The sequence below is a fragment of the Gambusia affinis genome, linkage group LG24, assembly GCF_019740435.1.
Source record: "Gambusia affinis linkage group LG24, SWU_Gaff_1.0, whole genome shotgun sequence".
NCBI lineage: Eukaryota > Metazoa > Chordata > Actinopteri > Cyprinodontiformes > Poeciliidae > Gambusia > Gambusia affinis.
Window position 1 is genome coordinate 8,260,990 of NC_057891.1, and position 14,973 is coordinate 8,275,962.

The 14,973-nt window shown below is 40.6% G+C and overlaps 1 protein-coding gene across 2 annotated transcripts; it reads right to left on the minus strand.

Moving 5' to 3' along the window:
- Positions 1–677: 677 nt before the first annotated feature.
- LOC122826856 (radixin-like) lies at positions 678–14,342 on the minus strand. 2 transcript variants are annotated; one of them, XM_044109185.1, is made up of 15 exons: positions 14,169–14,342; positions 12,342–12,421; positions 7,809–7,892; positions 7,582–7,677; positions 7,285–7,407; positions 6,989–7,140; positions 6,502–6,585; positions 6,109–6,255; positions 5,276–5,372; positions 5,017–5,180; positions 4,573–4,703; positions 4,316–4,476; positions 4,137–4,229; positions 2,590–2,826; positions 678–1,600 (listed from the first exon to the last, which is right to left on the minus strand). In XM_044109185.1, exons 2-15 carry the CDS (start codon positions 12,351–12,353, stop codon positions 1,436–1,438), a joined length of 1,746 nt encoding a protein of 581 aa, XP_043965120.1. In that variant the 5' UTR covers positions 12,354–12,421; positions 14,169–14,342; the 3' UTR covers positions 678–1,435. The 2 variants fall into 2 exon arrangements, with proteins under 2 accessions (XP_043965120.1, XP_043965121.1); XM_044109186.1 differs by lacking the exons at positions 6,989–7,140; positions 7,285–7,407; positions 7,582–7,677; positions 12,342–12,421; positions 14,169–14,342 and having other exon boundaries at positions 7,809–7,867.
- Between the last annotated feature and the right edge of the window lie 631 nt (positions 14,343–14,973).

A 14,973-nucleotide genomic window follows, 5' to 3' on the forward strand; every position in this document is an offset into this window, starting at 1 on the left:
GAGCATGGGCGGATGTGTCGGCAAGCGCTTTCCCCTTCGGTGGAGTCGGCAACTGAAACAACGCCTGGCTGCTGGTTTTCCAGTTCCTGTTTTGGTTTTGTTTTTCCCCCAGGCGCTGGAAGCACGAGATCATTTCTTTCCACCTGCTGTGGCAAAAACACACTAGAGGATGCAGACGTTGAACACAAAAAGCAGACCTAAAGCTATGGGCTAACACCAGCTGCCAGATATACCAAAAATTAAACAATTACTGAAAACTATATTTCACTGTAGAGTTAAATCTGAATTAATAGATTTTAGAGGAAGAAACTTTGTAATTTTAACAACAAAAAAAACCCAAAAACAATAATCATTCCGATTTTGTTTTTTGACATAAAGGCAGGGAGGGGAGGACGCATCCCAAGTGTTTGACTTTCAGTCACCACTGTTTTAATTGCTGAGGTAGAGATGCATCCCGCCTTGGGACTGATGTTTTCATAAGCTCTCCAGTCAGAGAGGTGCCACGCCTTAAAAACCATCGAACCGATCCGACCGCGGTGTCCTTCGAACTCCCTTGGTTCCTTTGTGAGCTGGTAGGCAGAGAAAACCATCGACGGTGACTGGGAATGAAACACTGGGACTCGACTGGAAAGCCCAAAACACAGACATGAAAAACCCACACGGCATCACCACAACCAAACCATTTAGCTTATCTTTAATAATACTTTTAAACTTGAGGGCGACAGCTGAGTGGCACAATCTGATTAGTTACTACTATGACTATAGATTTATATATGTATATATATAAAAACAACAACAAAAAAACCCCAAAACATTTTCCCTTTGTAATCTTTGCTACATTCAATTGTCCAAACTTTGTTCGCTTCTAATTCACAGAAAAGATTTCTTTTAAAATCTCAAAAATACTGCTGGTTTTTGATCAGCCAGCCATTAAAAATAAAAAATAAAAAAAAATACTGCAGCTCCGTTTTTTCCACATAAGCCTCTAAATATTAAATCATAGTTTGAATTGAAAGGACATAGTGAAGTAACCTCAGCTCTAATATTCGATATGTTTTGACATGATGTAACAGAAGCTCTCCAAACGCCAATATGACCTGGTTTTCCCCCAAACCATCGATAAAACAAGCGAGAAACAAAAGCAGAAAATAAGGGATATCCGACTAAAGCTTTGCATACACGGGTTAAGGAAAACAAGAACGACAAAAAAAAAAATTTAAAACAGCTTTCTATGGCCAGGTTGATTCAGTACAAAATAAAACCTAGCTTTTGGTTTTACAGTTGCTCTTTCCCAAAACATTTTAGGATTAATGATGACTGGCTCTGGCGGTGAATATCTAGTTCAGAGCAGCTCTATCTTAAGCTTTGGCAATGTCCGACGAGCAATTTAACCAGATTGCCTGGGCAGGTAGAGGAAAACTAGGCGGCTCCGCTTTCACATGGACTCGAACTCGTCGATGCGCTGCTTGGTGTTGCCCTGCCGGATCTGCCGCAGCGTTTTGTACTTGTCTCGGCCCTGCTTGACGTTCTCGGCGTGCAGCACGTCGTTCTGCGTCTTCTTGGTCTCGTCTCGGGCGTCGGCCAGCTCCGAGCTCAAAGTCTGGACGGGTGAGACACAGGAAGCCGGGGTTGATGAGGCAAACGGGAGGACAGACGGAGACAAACGTGAACGCGGCAGAGGCAAAGGGGTGATTTGATCAAATGCTGTTTTTTCCCTTCATACTTCCTGCTGTGAGCGGACATTATGACCGCATTCCTTCACTCCACTTTCCTATTATCACTTTCTGTCAACATTAAGAAAATATCCAACTTTCACTCAATGTCTGAGCTGATCCAAGCTAAAAACTTGACTATTTCTCTGAGCATCTCTGATTCATAGGAATGTTCGTTTGGTTCATTTTTTCAAGTTTCTTTGGAGATTATTTTAATTTGTTCTGGTTGTACAGCTTTAGTATGAGTCCTGGCCTATGCAGCAGCCAAGCTTGTATTTAGATTTTTTTTTTTTAATGCGGCTAAATCCAGATGTTTACATTCACTGCATTAAGAAGACGAGGTAAATTTATTAAAACATTTAGAAACATTAACGTTGAGCAGAAACAACCGAGACGTCGATTGTTTTGGTATGCGGTGCATGCAGATATCTGGATTCAGCTGTATATGAGTAAACAATAAAGAGGAAACAGATTTTTTGGGGGGGTGAATGAGTCGAGTGTCTGATTGAAGCCGGGCTACAGTCTAAGCCAGCACAGCTCCTGCTGAGGGCAGGAGGATGAAGACGAACGGACAAACAAGTGTGCCTTTCTCTTACCCTTATTTGCCATTGCTTGGATCGTGTTTCTTCTTTGTTACAAAACTGCTGTTAGAAAATAATATAGTCGTGTTGTTATTTGTTTTTGTGGGATGTAAATGTCTTTGTTTAATGCACCTTTAATAAGCAGTTGGTTTTTTTTTGGTTAGATTTTAGCAGCTTAACTGAAATGTATTCCAGACCTAATGTAGGAAGTGCTTTTTGAAAAACTTTCGGCTCACGAAGCCAGACGCCACCTTCCTCAGAAACCACCTCTGAACCCTTTAGTCGGTGCTGCTCACCTGCAGCTGCTTCTTGACCCTCTCGTTCTTCTGCGCTTCGGTGACGCGAGCCTCTTCGCTGCGGAGGTCCAGCTGGCAGACGCCCTCGTTGGACAGCTCGGCGCTGGCCTCGGCGTGGTTCTCGTCCTGCTCGTCGTGCTCGGGGTCGCCGTCGCCGCCCGGGTGAGCGGGCGCGGGCGTCACGGCGGTCTTCAGCTCCTCCTTGGTCTTCTCCAGGTCCTCCTGAGCAGACAGAGCCTGCAGGCGGACAGAGGACGACACGGACAATAAGACGGAGACCCGCAAGGCTTTTGGAGCTGGGCTTGGCACCGTAAAAGTTTGCCGTCACAAACATACATGCTAACTATGTGGGATAAAACTCATCAAATGCTGCAAGGAAGTGTTAAGAAAAGGCTAAAAAGATATTAAAATATGCAGCTAAGTTAAGATCATGTTGCCTTTAAGTTGGTTAAAAGGCTTTTGAAGTCAAATTTTCAGATTTTTTTCAATATGTTCCACATGGATAAGTGGGAAAACTGATGGACGGACAGAGAGACATAACAGAAACGAATGGGTGGACATTCAGACAGATGCATAAAAAGACAAAGAGGCACAAAAATAATAAAACGGACGGACAAACTGATGGGTAGATAAAAGAATGAATAAAAAGTTAAATCCATGAACGGATCATCTGACTGATGGGTGGACAGAATAATTAATGCACAAACCACATGGATAAACCGACGAACAAGTAGGGGGTGGGGGGAGTGAAGGATATTTGGGGTGTAACAGTACACAAAAATAAAGGTAAGGTACATACCTTAGTTTTAATGTCGCGGTTTGGTTTTTGGTACGTTTTAATCAGAAGAAAAACAAAATTTTATCCCTCTTTTTACTTGAATCAGTAAAAACACTGATTAAGAACTGACTGGAGATTTGTTTTGATTTTGCTGATCACTGAAGCACAAGCAGGTCGAGAGACGACGACTAACCCGCTTCAAATTGGTTATGGTAATATTCGCCAATAAAAAAATGCATACATGAGCCAGAGTAGGAGTGAGACTCGCACATTACGAGCAAACCTGTCATCTGAAAACAACATCTGCCATGATAAGGACTGACACGGCCTTGGAGGCAAGTTCAACGCTCCAGGCAGCTGGATTTGGAGACGACTTTTTTTCTATAATTGATGTTTACATTCTACTTGACATCATTTAAGGTGAGCAATTCAGTCATTTTTGGATTGGTCCTCCTTTTCTTCCTCCATCAGTGTTAAATAAGAAACCTTCATGTTGTGAGCTCTACTTTGTTTTATTTTTTTTATTAGTTTTTTTTATTATGTTGTTCAGCGGAACGTACAGTTGGTGGATGTCGGTTTCTATCACTGCTTCTCAAGAGTTAAAACTGGTTTTGAAATATGGAATCAGCACCCTGAGCACATTTGAAAAAATAAAAATCAAAAATAAAAGAGGAGTGATACAGAATCATATATCATCATAAAAACCCTTGACACTTTTGACACACTTACTCAGTTTTTACAATCTCTACAAGTAACACAACTGCAGTACCTTGTGCTGCCACTCGGTGGCCTCATCCTCCTTCTTCCTCTTGGCCTCTTCCAGGAGAGCAATCTTTGCTGTGAACTCGGCCAGCTCGGTGGCCTGGGACACCAGAAACACAGCCGTGTTACAGATACTGAGCGCAAACGCAGAACAGTTTTGAAACGCGCCAAAAGCCAAAAACACACCAGTTGCTCTTGGGTCTTCTGCTGGTCTGCCGCCTGCCTGGCCAGCTCTGCCTTGGCCTCTTCAGCTGCTTGTCTCTCCCTCTCCAGCTTCTCGGCCTCCTCTCGTGCTTTCTGTCTTTCCTGCTCCAACTCCATGGCCCGGCGAGTCTGTTCTTCAAGCTCTAGCAGAGGGCACAGACACAGGTTTAAGTTGATTTAAACCAATGGTGCAGTCGCAGCAAACATGATGGATGGAGAGAACAGAAGAGTATGGGTACCTCTCTGAGCCTTCATGGTCTGCTCTTCGATCTGCCGCAGCCTCGCCATGAGCTCTTCCTTCTCCCGCTCTATTCTTTCCTTCTCCTTCTCGGCAAGTTCTCGTTTCTTCTTTTCATTCTCCAACTGGGCCCTGAGAACATTCGTAAGTATGCCAAATGACAAGGCTTTGTCAAATAATTTGAACAAATAAAGAAACATGGGGCGTTAGGGACTATCACTCCAGTTGACACACAGCCGCAGTCCATCTTGGATGAAGGTGAAAGTTTCACTCTGGGTTTAAAATTCTTCATATAATTAATTTCAAGTAAAATTTTTTTATGTTTTTAAGTTTTTACTTGATGGGAACATTAAATCCATTTTGTTGTGGACTTAGTCTCTGGGAGGTCATTTTTTTCAGTCTGTTCAGTGTTTTCTAAAGCACATTACTGACAGAGTGTTCCTACCTTTCCATCTGCTTGTGGTGCTTTTCTTCCCGGGCTTGGGCCTTCATCTGCTGCACTTCAATGGTGTCAGGCTTTCTTCTCCTCATGTACAACTCGTGGTTTCCCATACACAACGCCAAAATACGCTTGTTGATGCGCAGTCGCGGGGCATAAAACACAAAATCCTGGAAAAATTGAGAGTAAAAGCACACTTTTTTATTTTTTTTTAAAGAACTTGCATTGGTTGACGCCTCAGGTTCTCTGATGACCATTTACTCACAGGTGCTTTTTTGTCAATAGGCTTGATCACAAACTTCTTGTCATTAAATGAGATGTTTCTGATCTCACTCCAGGGGAAGCCGATCTTTGGTGTCAATCTGAAAGAGAGGAAACAGCATAATTGGGATTGGAGGTTAATTTTGAGTTTTCATAAAAACAATTTACACCCACCATGGTTGGATTTACCATTTAAAAGATTGCCTGCAACATTGGGACACTTTATTGTTTACTTCGATAAGGAAAGAAAGCTGTAATCTTTGATAACACAGATTCCTATCAAGAGGAAATCCCATAAGATCAGTGATTAAATCTGTTTTCTCTTTCTAAAAAGTGAAAAAAATAAATCTGATTCATCGGAATAGGAAATCCCCTTCCACAATAAAAAGATGGGAGTTTTTCCTCCTTCCACCTTCTAACAATATCTGTAACTCTGCACCTTCAGGTTTAAGGTTACACCATAGACATCGTTATGGTGACACACACATTGACAAACCTACACCAACTGTTACGACTGAGACATTAGGATATGAGCTTCCAGCTAATGCAGTCTCTGCATAATTACAGTTTTATTGCTTAAAAATATCTTGTTTTTTTATTCTTAATAGTACAAATAAATAAGACCCTACAAATATTCATTGGGATCAGGCTTTAAATACTGAATACAGACTGAAAACATCTTTGCATTTCCAAACTGCAATCTCTAAAAAGGACACATCTTTCATCCCAAAACCTGTAAAAAATATTTAAATGAAATTCAAACTGTGTAAAAACCCTATTAGATATTAGATGTGTGGTTCAGTTCTAGGCTTGAGAACTTCAGAGTGAATCTCTTACTTGTCGTCGTGTTCATAGATGTTGAGACCTAGAGCGTCCACGCCCAGCCACAGCTGTGTGCCCTTCTTGTTTTTGATCTCAAAGTAGTTCACTCCGTACATTTCCAGGTCTTGAGCAATTTTTAGGTACTCCATCATTGAATCTTCTCTAAAAAAAAAACAAAAACCCCAAATAAACGAGAAATGATTTTAAAACCATTACAGCTATATTAGAACAAAGGATTTTCTTGTAAAGTAGAATATATTAGACTGTTTTGTCAAAATACTAATTGGAGAAGAAAGTTAAATCAAACACGGTGAAATTATATGGCATTATATCACATTTAATCCAGTGATATTCTAACATCAAATGACAAATCTAAGCACATAATGATAGAAAAACCTGACCGGCTACCTGAGCATTCCTTTGTGCTCCTCATGCCAGGCCTGTATCCTGTCCTCCCATTGCTCCTTCGTCAGCTTGTGCTGCTCCAGAACTCTGGGAAAACACACAGACAGTGACGTTCACCTGAAGGAATGTCAAATAGCCTAAAATTGCTTCCTCCAGAGGAAATAATACAGTACTCCAACAGGGAATGAAAAACATTTGATTTTCCTTTCACAACAAAAGGGTCACTCTCTCACGGAAGAGAGCAGGTTCCTCCAGACGTTACAAAGCAAAACTTACAAAATTTTTTCTGTTTTTAATCACACGACAGATAAAAGATATCTTTATTTTAATTTAAGTAATAGTGCTCTGAATACTAATGCAAACAACACATTTCTGAGTTTTATTTTATTTAAAAACTTTGAAAAATTTATATATTCTTGTCCTTCCACTTCACATTTCTGCACAACTTTGAGCCGTCTAGTCAAAAGCAGGGTCTATTGTGTTCACATACCTCTGAGGCAGTAGTCTGTCATGGGTCAGGTATCCAGCCTTATGGACATCTTTGTTGTAGTCTCCATACTTAGCCTGGACAGCATATGAAGCCAGCAGCACGGCCGTCTCTGGAGGACAGTAGTTCTCATCGTTCAAAATGGCCTCTTTGACCTAAAAGAGAAATGAAAATGGAAATTATCGCACGGTAGAGATTCCGTGTCCAGATTTTTATTTTAAGTACGAGTGGAGTTACACAAATGTTTACTTTTCTTTACAAAAGTTTTTTTTTTTTTTTTTTTTAAATGAGCGTTTTACCTGCAAGAAGAAGAGTCTCTGTGTGATCTCTTGGATCAGTTCCTCAGAAACGTCCTCTGGGAAGAACTTGGCCCTGAACTTGAACTGCAGAGGGTTTTCTTTTTTCACATCTTGCTGGGTCACCTGGGAAATATAACCAACATCATGATCCATCACCGTCAGTTTATACCAACTAATCAAGTCACATGAATTAGTTGCACAAAATTACTTGACATTTTAATTCAAACACATGTAGAAAAATCTTTTGCAGATTGCTAAAGTGGAGATTAGCCCAAAATCAAAAATTCAACAACTGACCTTTTTGTTCAGTTTTAGCCAGGTGACGTAACCTTTACTGTCCACATACTGCAGACCGAAGAACCAAACCTCCCGCAGACCTACTGTTTTCACCACCTGGAATGGAAAATAAGAGAAAAATAAATAAAAATGTGCATGTCAAATCTTCCACAGCAAAGTTTTTAAAATTCTCCTCATGGTGGGACTTCCACCATCATGACATGTTTAGCTATTTTAGTGAGACTCACCTGGTCAAAAAGCTGTTTTCCTGTGGTGTTAGGCTGGATGGCAAACTCCAGCTCTGCATCCATGGTGGTCACACGGACATTGATCTGCACACAAAAAAACAAAACATAAAAACTGTAATTTACTTTGATTATACTATTAGATAAAAGTACACCTATCAGGATTTTCCTGGCTGGTAAAGTCAATACAGCTATGTGACCAAAAACAGTGGGAGCTCTTAATTCATTAAAAAAAATAAATAAATAAATACAATTTCTATTAACAATTTTCTTGCATGGAAATTTCAACCCCTCCATGGTCACCAGATGAGATCACAATGGCAACTCTGGTACACAGAGTGATGGAATGAAAGAAGAAAACAAAACAAGAACTAAAAAGTGATGAAAAGAAAAGAAAAAAAAAACTGTTAAATTGTTTAGAAAGTGCAATTAGAAATATATTGCTAAATGAATAAAGCGTGACGTTGCTCAAAGCAAAAACTAGAGATTTAGACTGAATAGATCTCGTCTTATTGATCCAACAGTGTCACAAATACCCAATCTAGAATTTTTTTTTTTTTTCGGTGCATCTCTCTTGCATCATCTATAGTTTAGTCCTGAATTCCAAAGCAAAACTTTCCTTTACTAAAATAAAGAAAACTATTTAGATCCTCTAAATATACATGAAATACAACATATTAAATGACAAAAAACTAAATATCAGTTCTGCACTACTGGGATTGCAAAAGGAACTTTAAAGGAATATGCAGCAGAAAATTTTCATTTTAGCAGTCATGCATTCATGTTGTGGATGAAAATGTCGAGTGCAGTTGTCTGGGGTTTCTTGGCACAGCATAGTAGTACAAACACATTAAATCGTTTCCATCATACAGACCAAGCGCTGCATTGTGAGAAAGACCAATTCTTCAAGCTTGTTGCTTACAGGCCTCTGCTGGGTGGAGCAGACGCTAAAAGTCAGCCATTGGCTGCAGCTAAGCTGCGCTGGCAGCGGGCCGAGCAGCAGCTGATGACAAAGAGCGAGGAGGGCTGACCTCAGAGGCATCTCACATCCTTCCTCTCACACCTACGTGCACGCAGCGCAGAGCAGCACATAACGAGAAGCGGCGAGGTGCTGAGCAGGGCGGATGGTGTCAAGCAAGTAGGGCAGGGTGAGGAAGCGCAAGAAAACAAAATGAAATTGTGAGCGAGGCAGAGCGCAACAGGAAGCACAAGAGAAGATCTGGGGAAACTGAGATGAAATTACAGTAAGAGAACTTAGGCGTCAAAAATATTTAAATAAAAAAAGCTGAGGAGACAATTTTCTCCTTTTTCTGCTTAGCAATTATACACAAAACCTCAGGAATGATTGTTTTGGATTCCCCTGCTCTAATTTTAATCAATTTTTCTGCCATCATTCCTCTCTTGCGGTTTCTCTCAGCGCCGTCCCGAGAATGAACAACCCAGGAAACCTGAGCAAACGCTGAACTTAAACCTTGTGACTCCCAATGAGTACATGTGAAAAGTTGGAGCATGCCTGAGGCAGGAGTCAGAACAGAACACACACTCATCTCTGTTTTTAAGTTGTGACACTCTAGTCGTCGTGCTCTGTGTTTTGCGGCGAAGCATCGAGTAGGACGCTGCCAAAACATTGGAAACCAACACCCTGAGGAAGAGGAATCTCGTCTGGAGCAGACAGTCAGTTAATCCCTTCACTTGCAGACAGAGGGGGAGGAGATGAGCGACGGCAGCAACATGCTGGGGCTCCGACGCCCCTAATCATACAAAGCGACAACTGCGATGTCTTCAAGAACCGACTATTCCAAGTCCATTTGTTAGAGATATAATACATTTAAAATTATTATTTGTGTGAAATTAGGCTATTATCGATTGTCTGTTAGATCATTTTAAAGGTTTAACCCTAAAAGCTGAAGGGAAAGGATAAAAAAAGAAGAAAATGATTACCAATTTGGGAATTGAAACTATTTGGCATCTCAGAAAAGTGATCAGTGTTATCAAAGGGTAAAGTCAACACTGGGTCAATTCGCTCATTCTCCCATTTAAAGGAAGGTTCATACTCTGAGAACAAATTAACATGCTATGAGAGAAAGCTTGTTCCACACCAAACAGAGATGTAGTTAGTGCAACATCGGAGTTCCTGAAGGTGATGCATAATCTGATCAGAAGAAGAAGAGATCTTTGAGTTTCCAAGCAGCTGGTCACTGATTGGGGCCGTTGAGGTGTCTCAACACACACACAGTAAAAGTAGACAACACATGTAAAGAGACTGGCACACTGTTTAGGAACAGCAGATGACCACCTCAGTTATGTGACAAAAGCATTAAGTGGCTTCACCCTGACGGGTAAATCCTCAGCCATTCATAGAACTTTTACCCAGCTTTATTTACTTCTTTTGCCCTTTTTTAAAAACCATTTTCTACACGTCCTCTTCTGCAATGCTAATCTTACTCTACTTTAGCCTTCTTTAACGATTTGTGCAGCATCACTAACGGCATGCGGTCAATTTATAAGATTCTCGCTCTCCATTTCAGCGGCAAAGCTCAGTTCTCACTCTGATTTGACCATTGTTAAACGTGCAGCTGTTTAGTCACCATAAGCTGTTTACAGAGGCTTTGCTCAGAGCGGTCTTAAAGCAAACACACACCGACTGCAGTCAGTACAGAGCTGCTAATCTGAGCTGCCAGGCTCAGAGCAACTGTCTGTCCCTCTGATTAACCTCCCAGCACACCGAGGGAATCCTCCCACACAGGGAGGGGAGGCCAGAAAGGCCAGAAAGTACTCCTCTGAAAGCAGGGTCGTCATTTTACAGATACGTTCTGAAAATCTGGATGGGATCTTTATGTTGTGAAGCTCATCCTTCCTCGACAGCCGCTCAGTTGCCTGGTGATCTTCTGTCTGCAAGCTGCTCTTTTACTTCCACAGAACCAGGATGTTGACTTAAACTGGGCCCCAAAAAGTACACAGACCCCCAACCCCTCTCTCTCTCACACACACACACACACACACACACACACACTCTCTTCAGCAAACAGAAAAATTGCCTTAAGCAAGAAATCTGAAAGTCTTCTTCACAGAAAGGTTCGCAAGCTGAGGGAGCAAAATGTTAACACAAATACAACTCAAATATTTGTTTAAAGCAGAAACCAAAGACTAGAGATGGACCTATCAATCACCCATATATTGGAATCAATCAATTTGGTGAATTTCATGTCAAAGGCTGATAAATCTGTTTTTATTTCTCCTGCTTTTTGATTAAAAAATACATTTTCATTATGATCGTCTCCAACCTAGCCTTGCTACAATACACATGTCTGTTCTTTTTGATTGACTGAGTTAATCTAAAACACCCATGTGGAAATATGAGCTTTGCTTCTGAAAGTTGACAGGTTTGTGGTGCAGTTTTCTAAATTTCCAAACTTCCATCACTCAAAAAACAACAGAAACTTAAACTTTACTTCGATATGACTTTCTGTCTTTTGGTTAACTGACCAGCCACTTCCCTTTTCCCCCCCTCGTTCTTCCACAGACTATACTGCATAAAGAAGAGCAGCAATGTGTTTGATAGAGGATGTTTAAAAGGGGAATTACAAGATTTTGGCATCAAAGAACATTCCCTCATACATATCTGATTTTTATTAAGCTACAAAAGTGCAAAACTGTACTTCTGATGTATTCAATAAAAAACCCCCAACTGATTTCATATTAAAAAAATTGCCCGATTCCAATCAGTCTGATTGATTGGTGCATTCTCAAACGATTAGTTTCACATCCAGATACTTTAGAAAATCCAGAGACAGACCATGAACTTGTTTTCTGGCTATACAAAGCTACCAGATTTTTCTCTATGACCAGGCATTGATCCTAGCAGAGCGGCAGGTTGTTTACTGTACGATGAGAAGAGGAAGTGAAGGAGGAAATCAGTGCTCGTCTGTTCCTCTTTAAACCTTCCTAAAGCCCAAGCCACCTCCTACCATCCAAGAACAGGGAGGCGCCTCACTTACAGCACGCCTAAAATTCATCCGGTCATATTTTGCAGCTTCCTAATTAAAAACAGTAAGAAACTGCCTGGCTCATGAGCAGAAGAAAAACTTAGCCAGAATCAGATAAATGTGGAATAACTCTTTTAAAATATCCAGGTTGATCAGCACCAAAGTAGTGGGAGAACAAGAATTCCCAAGTCCAATTTGGAGAAAAAGGCTCGACTGTGGAAAGCAGACACCCATGACAAGACTGCATCAAATTGGTTTTGTTTCAGCCGCTGTTCACATCCTTGGACTGAGGCATTCTCTTTTTACCCTTTTCAACAACAATGGCTGCAGTGTTGCTGCTGCAGGCCCAGTGGGCTTGGCACTCCGCAAGACAGTATGGCTGTTGTTTACTTGGAAGAAGTGCATGAGGGGTGGAAGGAAGCAAGACGGTGAATGCACCACTTCCAAGACTCTTCACATTCATCTTTAAGTAAATAGATTTTGAACACAACAAGAGACTATTTGCACAACTGACACATGCAGGAATGAGGCATGAATTACTCCATCTTACCGGTTTAGGCATGTTTGCTTCCTCTCCACTTTTCGCCCAACAGCTGAGAGGATAAATCCGTCAGCGGACGGAAGAGAGACCTGAAATTAAAAGAACATTTGTTTTTTAAACAAGTGCTCTGGCAATGGATGAGTTCAGGAACAATCAATACGTTCAATTTTCACATCAGAGTCCAGAATCGCCCAGCTAAGTCTTGATAGAAGTATTGAAAGTTGCAAATAAAACAAGAGGAACTTTATGTGAAGTCAGGAGGAAAAAGGACAAAAATAAATACTTTCCTATCTCTTAAGATGACAACACAAAACAAAGAGGTGCTTGTGCAGTGAATCCCACCATGTTGGCTTAAAGGTACATAAGTGGAAATGGAAACAGTCAGGAGGGAACTGAATTACAGCCAAGCCACTATTTAGCAGGCAAATACAGACATTTATATGATAAATTATGCATAAAAAAAAACTAAAAATCATAAAAAAGCACTGTACGCATTTGTACTCTGTCTCCTATTTAATACAGCTGAAAGTATTTTGGGGTGTGTTTTTGCACATTCACTGACATTTCTGTCCTTTCTTCTTCATAAAATAGATTATATAGAGAGCAGCTTTAGCACATATTCTCAATGGGACTTTGATTTGTTCAATGAATAAGTAATTTTAACACAAGAATATGCTTTGATTTAATCAGACTGTAGCTGTGCCTGTACGTTGAGGGTTGGTGTTTTTCTGGAAAGTAAACCGCCTTCACAGTCTTATTTGCATCCTCTAACCATTCACCTTTCCATTTCCTTCTACGTTGTCGTATAAAGTCATTGCTCCTTGGTTTTAGAAGAGCTGTCCCAGCTTTCTAAGCATTCGGTCAGACTGAGATTTAAAGAAGCAAAAGAAAACGAGGTGGATTAGCAGTGCTTGATAATAACTGACAGCGTCAACCAGGACATGTTTCCGTGGAATACAGTTTCTGCTGCCCAGATATTGAGCTGCTAGCATGTCAGGACAGTCGAGTACAGCTACTGTCTTCAGTCAGAGGTTTCTTCCAATTGGTTGCAAGAGTGACTGCTACCAGACAGCATCGCCGTCCAGAAGTATTTTAAGAAATTTAGATGGTACGAGTTAAGACATTTCCCTTTAAGATACTTCTTGGACTTGCACTTTATTTTAGACAGTTTAAGGTTATAATTTTACCATTAAAGTGTCTAACACACATGTCCAACAACTTAATAAAAAATTCAAATATATTCTAATTGATTGAAACGATGCGGATTTTTTTTTACAATTGGGGCGTTTTGAAGGCCAACACGTCTCGTTAAATCAGCTAGCTCACCTATTTACCCGCCGATTTGGCTTCCGTTTAAACTGAAATTTAACCACAACTTCATCAAACATCGGCGAGACAACTGTTGCTGCGCTCCTAAAACACACTAGCGTCAGACTGACGCCAAGTATACCTTCAATGTTCGACAGAAACAAACAGCATCTGCCTTTTGAGTTTCTAAATACAGCACGACAATTGCTAACGGTGTAAATATACAGTCTTCAGAAGGGAGCCCTTGAAATCTGACATTTTCTTGCTAGTGGGTGTAGTCCGCATAACGGGACGAGCCTAGCCGAGACTGTGAAGTTTCGCCTATTGGAAATTCTCTAAATTTACCAACATAATTCAGAAAGTCGTTGAGAAAGGGCTAACAAAACCATGTTTTCTGAGAGTTTGTTCAGTTTAAAGTACACAACTCGGTTTAAATCTATATTTGTGAGACGCCAACGGCGCGAGCACGAGGACATCCGCTAGTAGCGCATCAAAGTTGAAGAGAAGCTCATCTTTTTTTAAACTCACCGGGGGTCGACGTGTCTTCCTCAAAATTCAAAAGAACAAGCTGAGCTGTAACAGATAATTTAATGCCGATTCCCGTTTTTTAAGTCTCTTACACTCAATCACCTACAGACACGAGAAAAGCGTTTAACTCTAAACAACCGTAAGGCGATTTGAGGTGTCCATGTCAATGTGCACGGAATAAAATACCGCAGGTTCCGGTTGAGGTATATAAAGTAAAAGCCTAATTAGGAAAGGTCTGAAGAGGGAAGCAGTAGATTAGACCTTAAAACATTTCGGGTTCTAAAGGTTTTCCTCATAGACATGAATCTGATTTTCCATTTACTAAACAGGAAAGCCACATCAAAGCTGAATGCTAATGTTCTGAGCTCAAATTGGAAGTTGAAACATGCTACTTTGTAAATTCTCTTTTATTTTGAAGGACAATTCCAACATTTCCGACCAAGTCTTGGGTTCTTATTACAAACCTGACACGCTTTTATGTATAGGGATGTTCAATATGGCTGTCAGGCAAGGAGGGACGCAACATCTGACTGGGTTATGATACATGCGGTTAAATACATGAAGGGTGGATTTAACTAGCGCAAAACTGAGTAGATACCATTCCCAGAAATTAACACATGAAGTATTTAATTTTTAGGAAGAAAAATAATAATGTACAAATTTTTGCATTTAAGAGTAGTCTTGAACTGAGTTGAGCGCCCCACTCTGGAGAAATATGAGTCCACGCTCAAAGTTCGGGGGATTTTGCTGAGAACCACATAAAAATTTAAAAGATTTAATTCATATTTGCACTTCAACTTACATG

Bases quoted from the DNA above. Each gene is read 5' to 3' on its own strand.
- LOC122826856 (XM_044109185.1), bottom strand. The intron at 6,256-6,501 runs GTAGCCGGTCAG...TTTTTTTTTTAG, and splicing joins GAGCACAAAGGAATGCTCAG to AGAAGATTCAATGATGGAGT. The intron at 4,704-5,016 runs GTAGGAACACTC...GAATGTTCTCAG, and splicing joins CACCACAAGCAGATGGAAAG to GGCCCAGTTGGAGAATGAAA.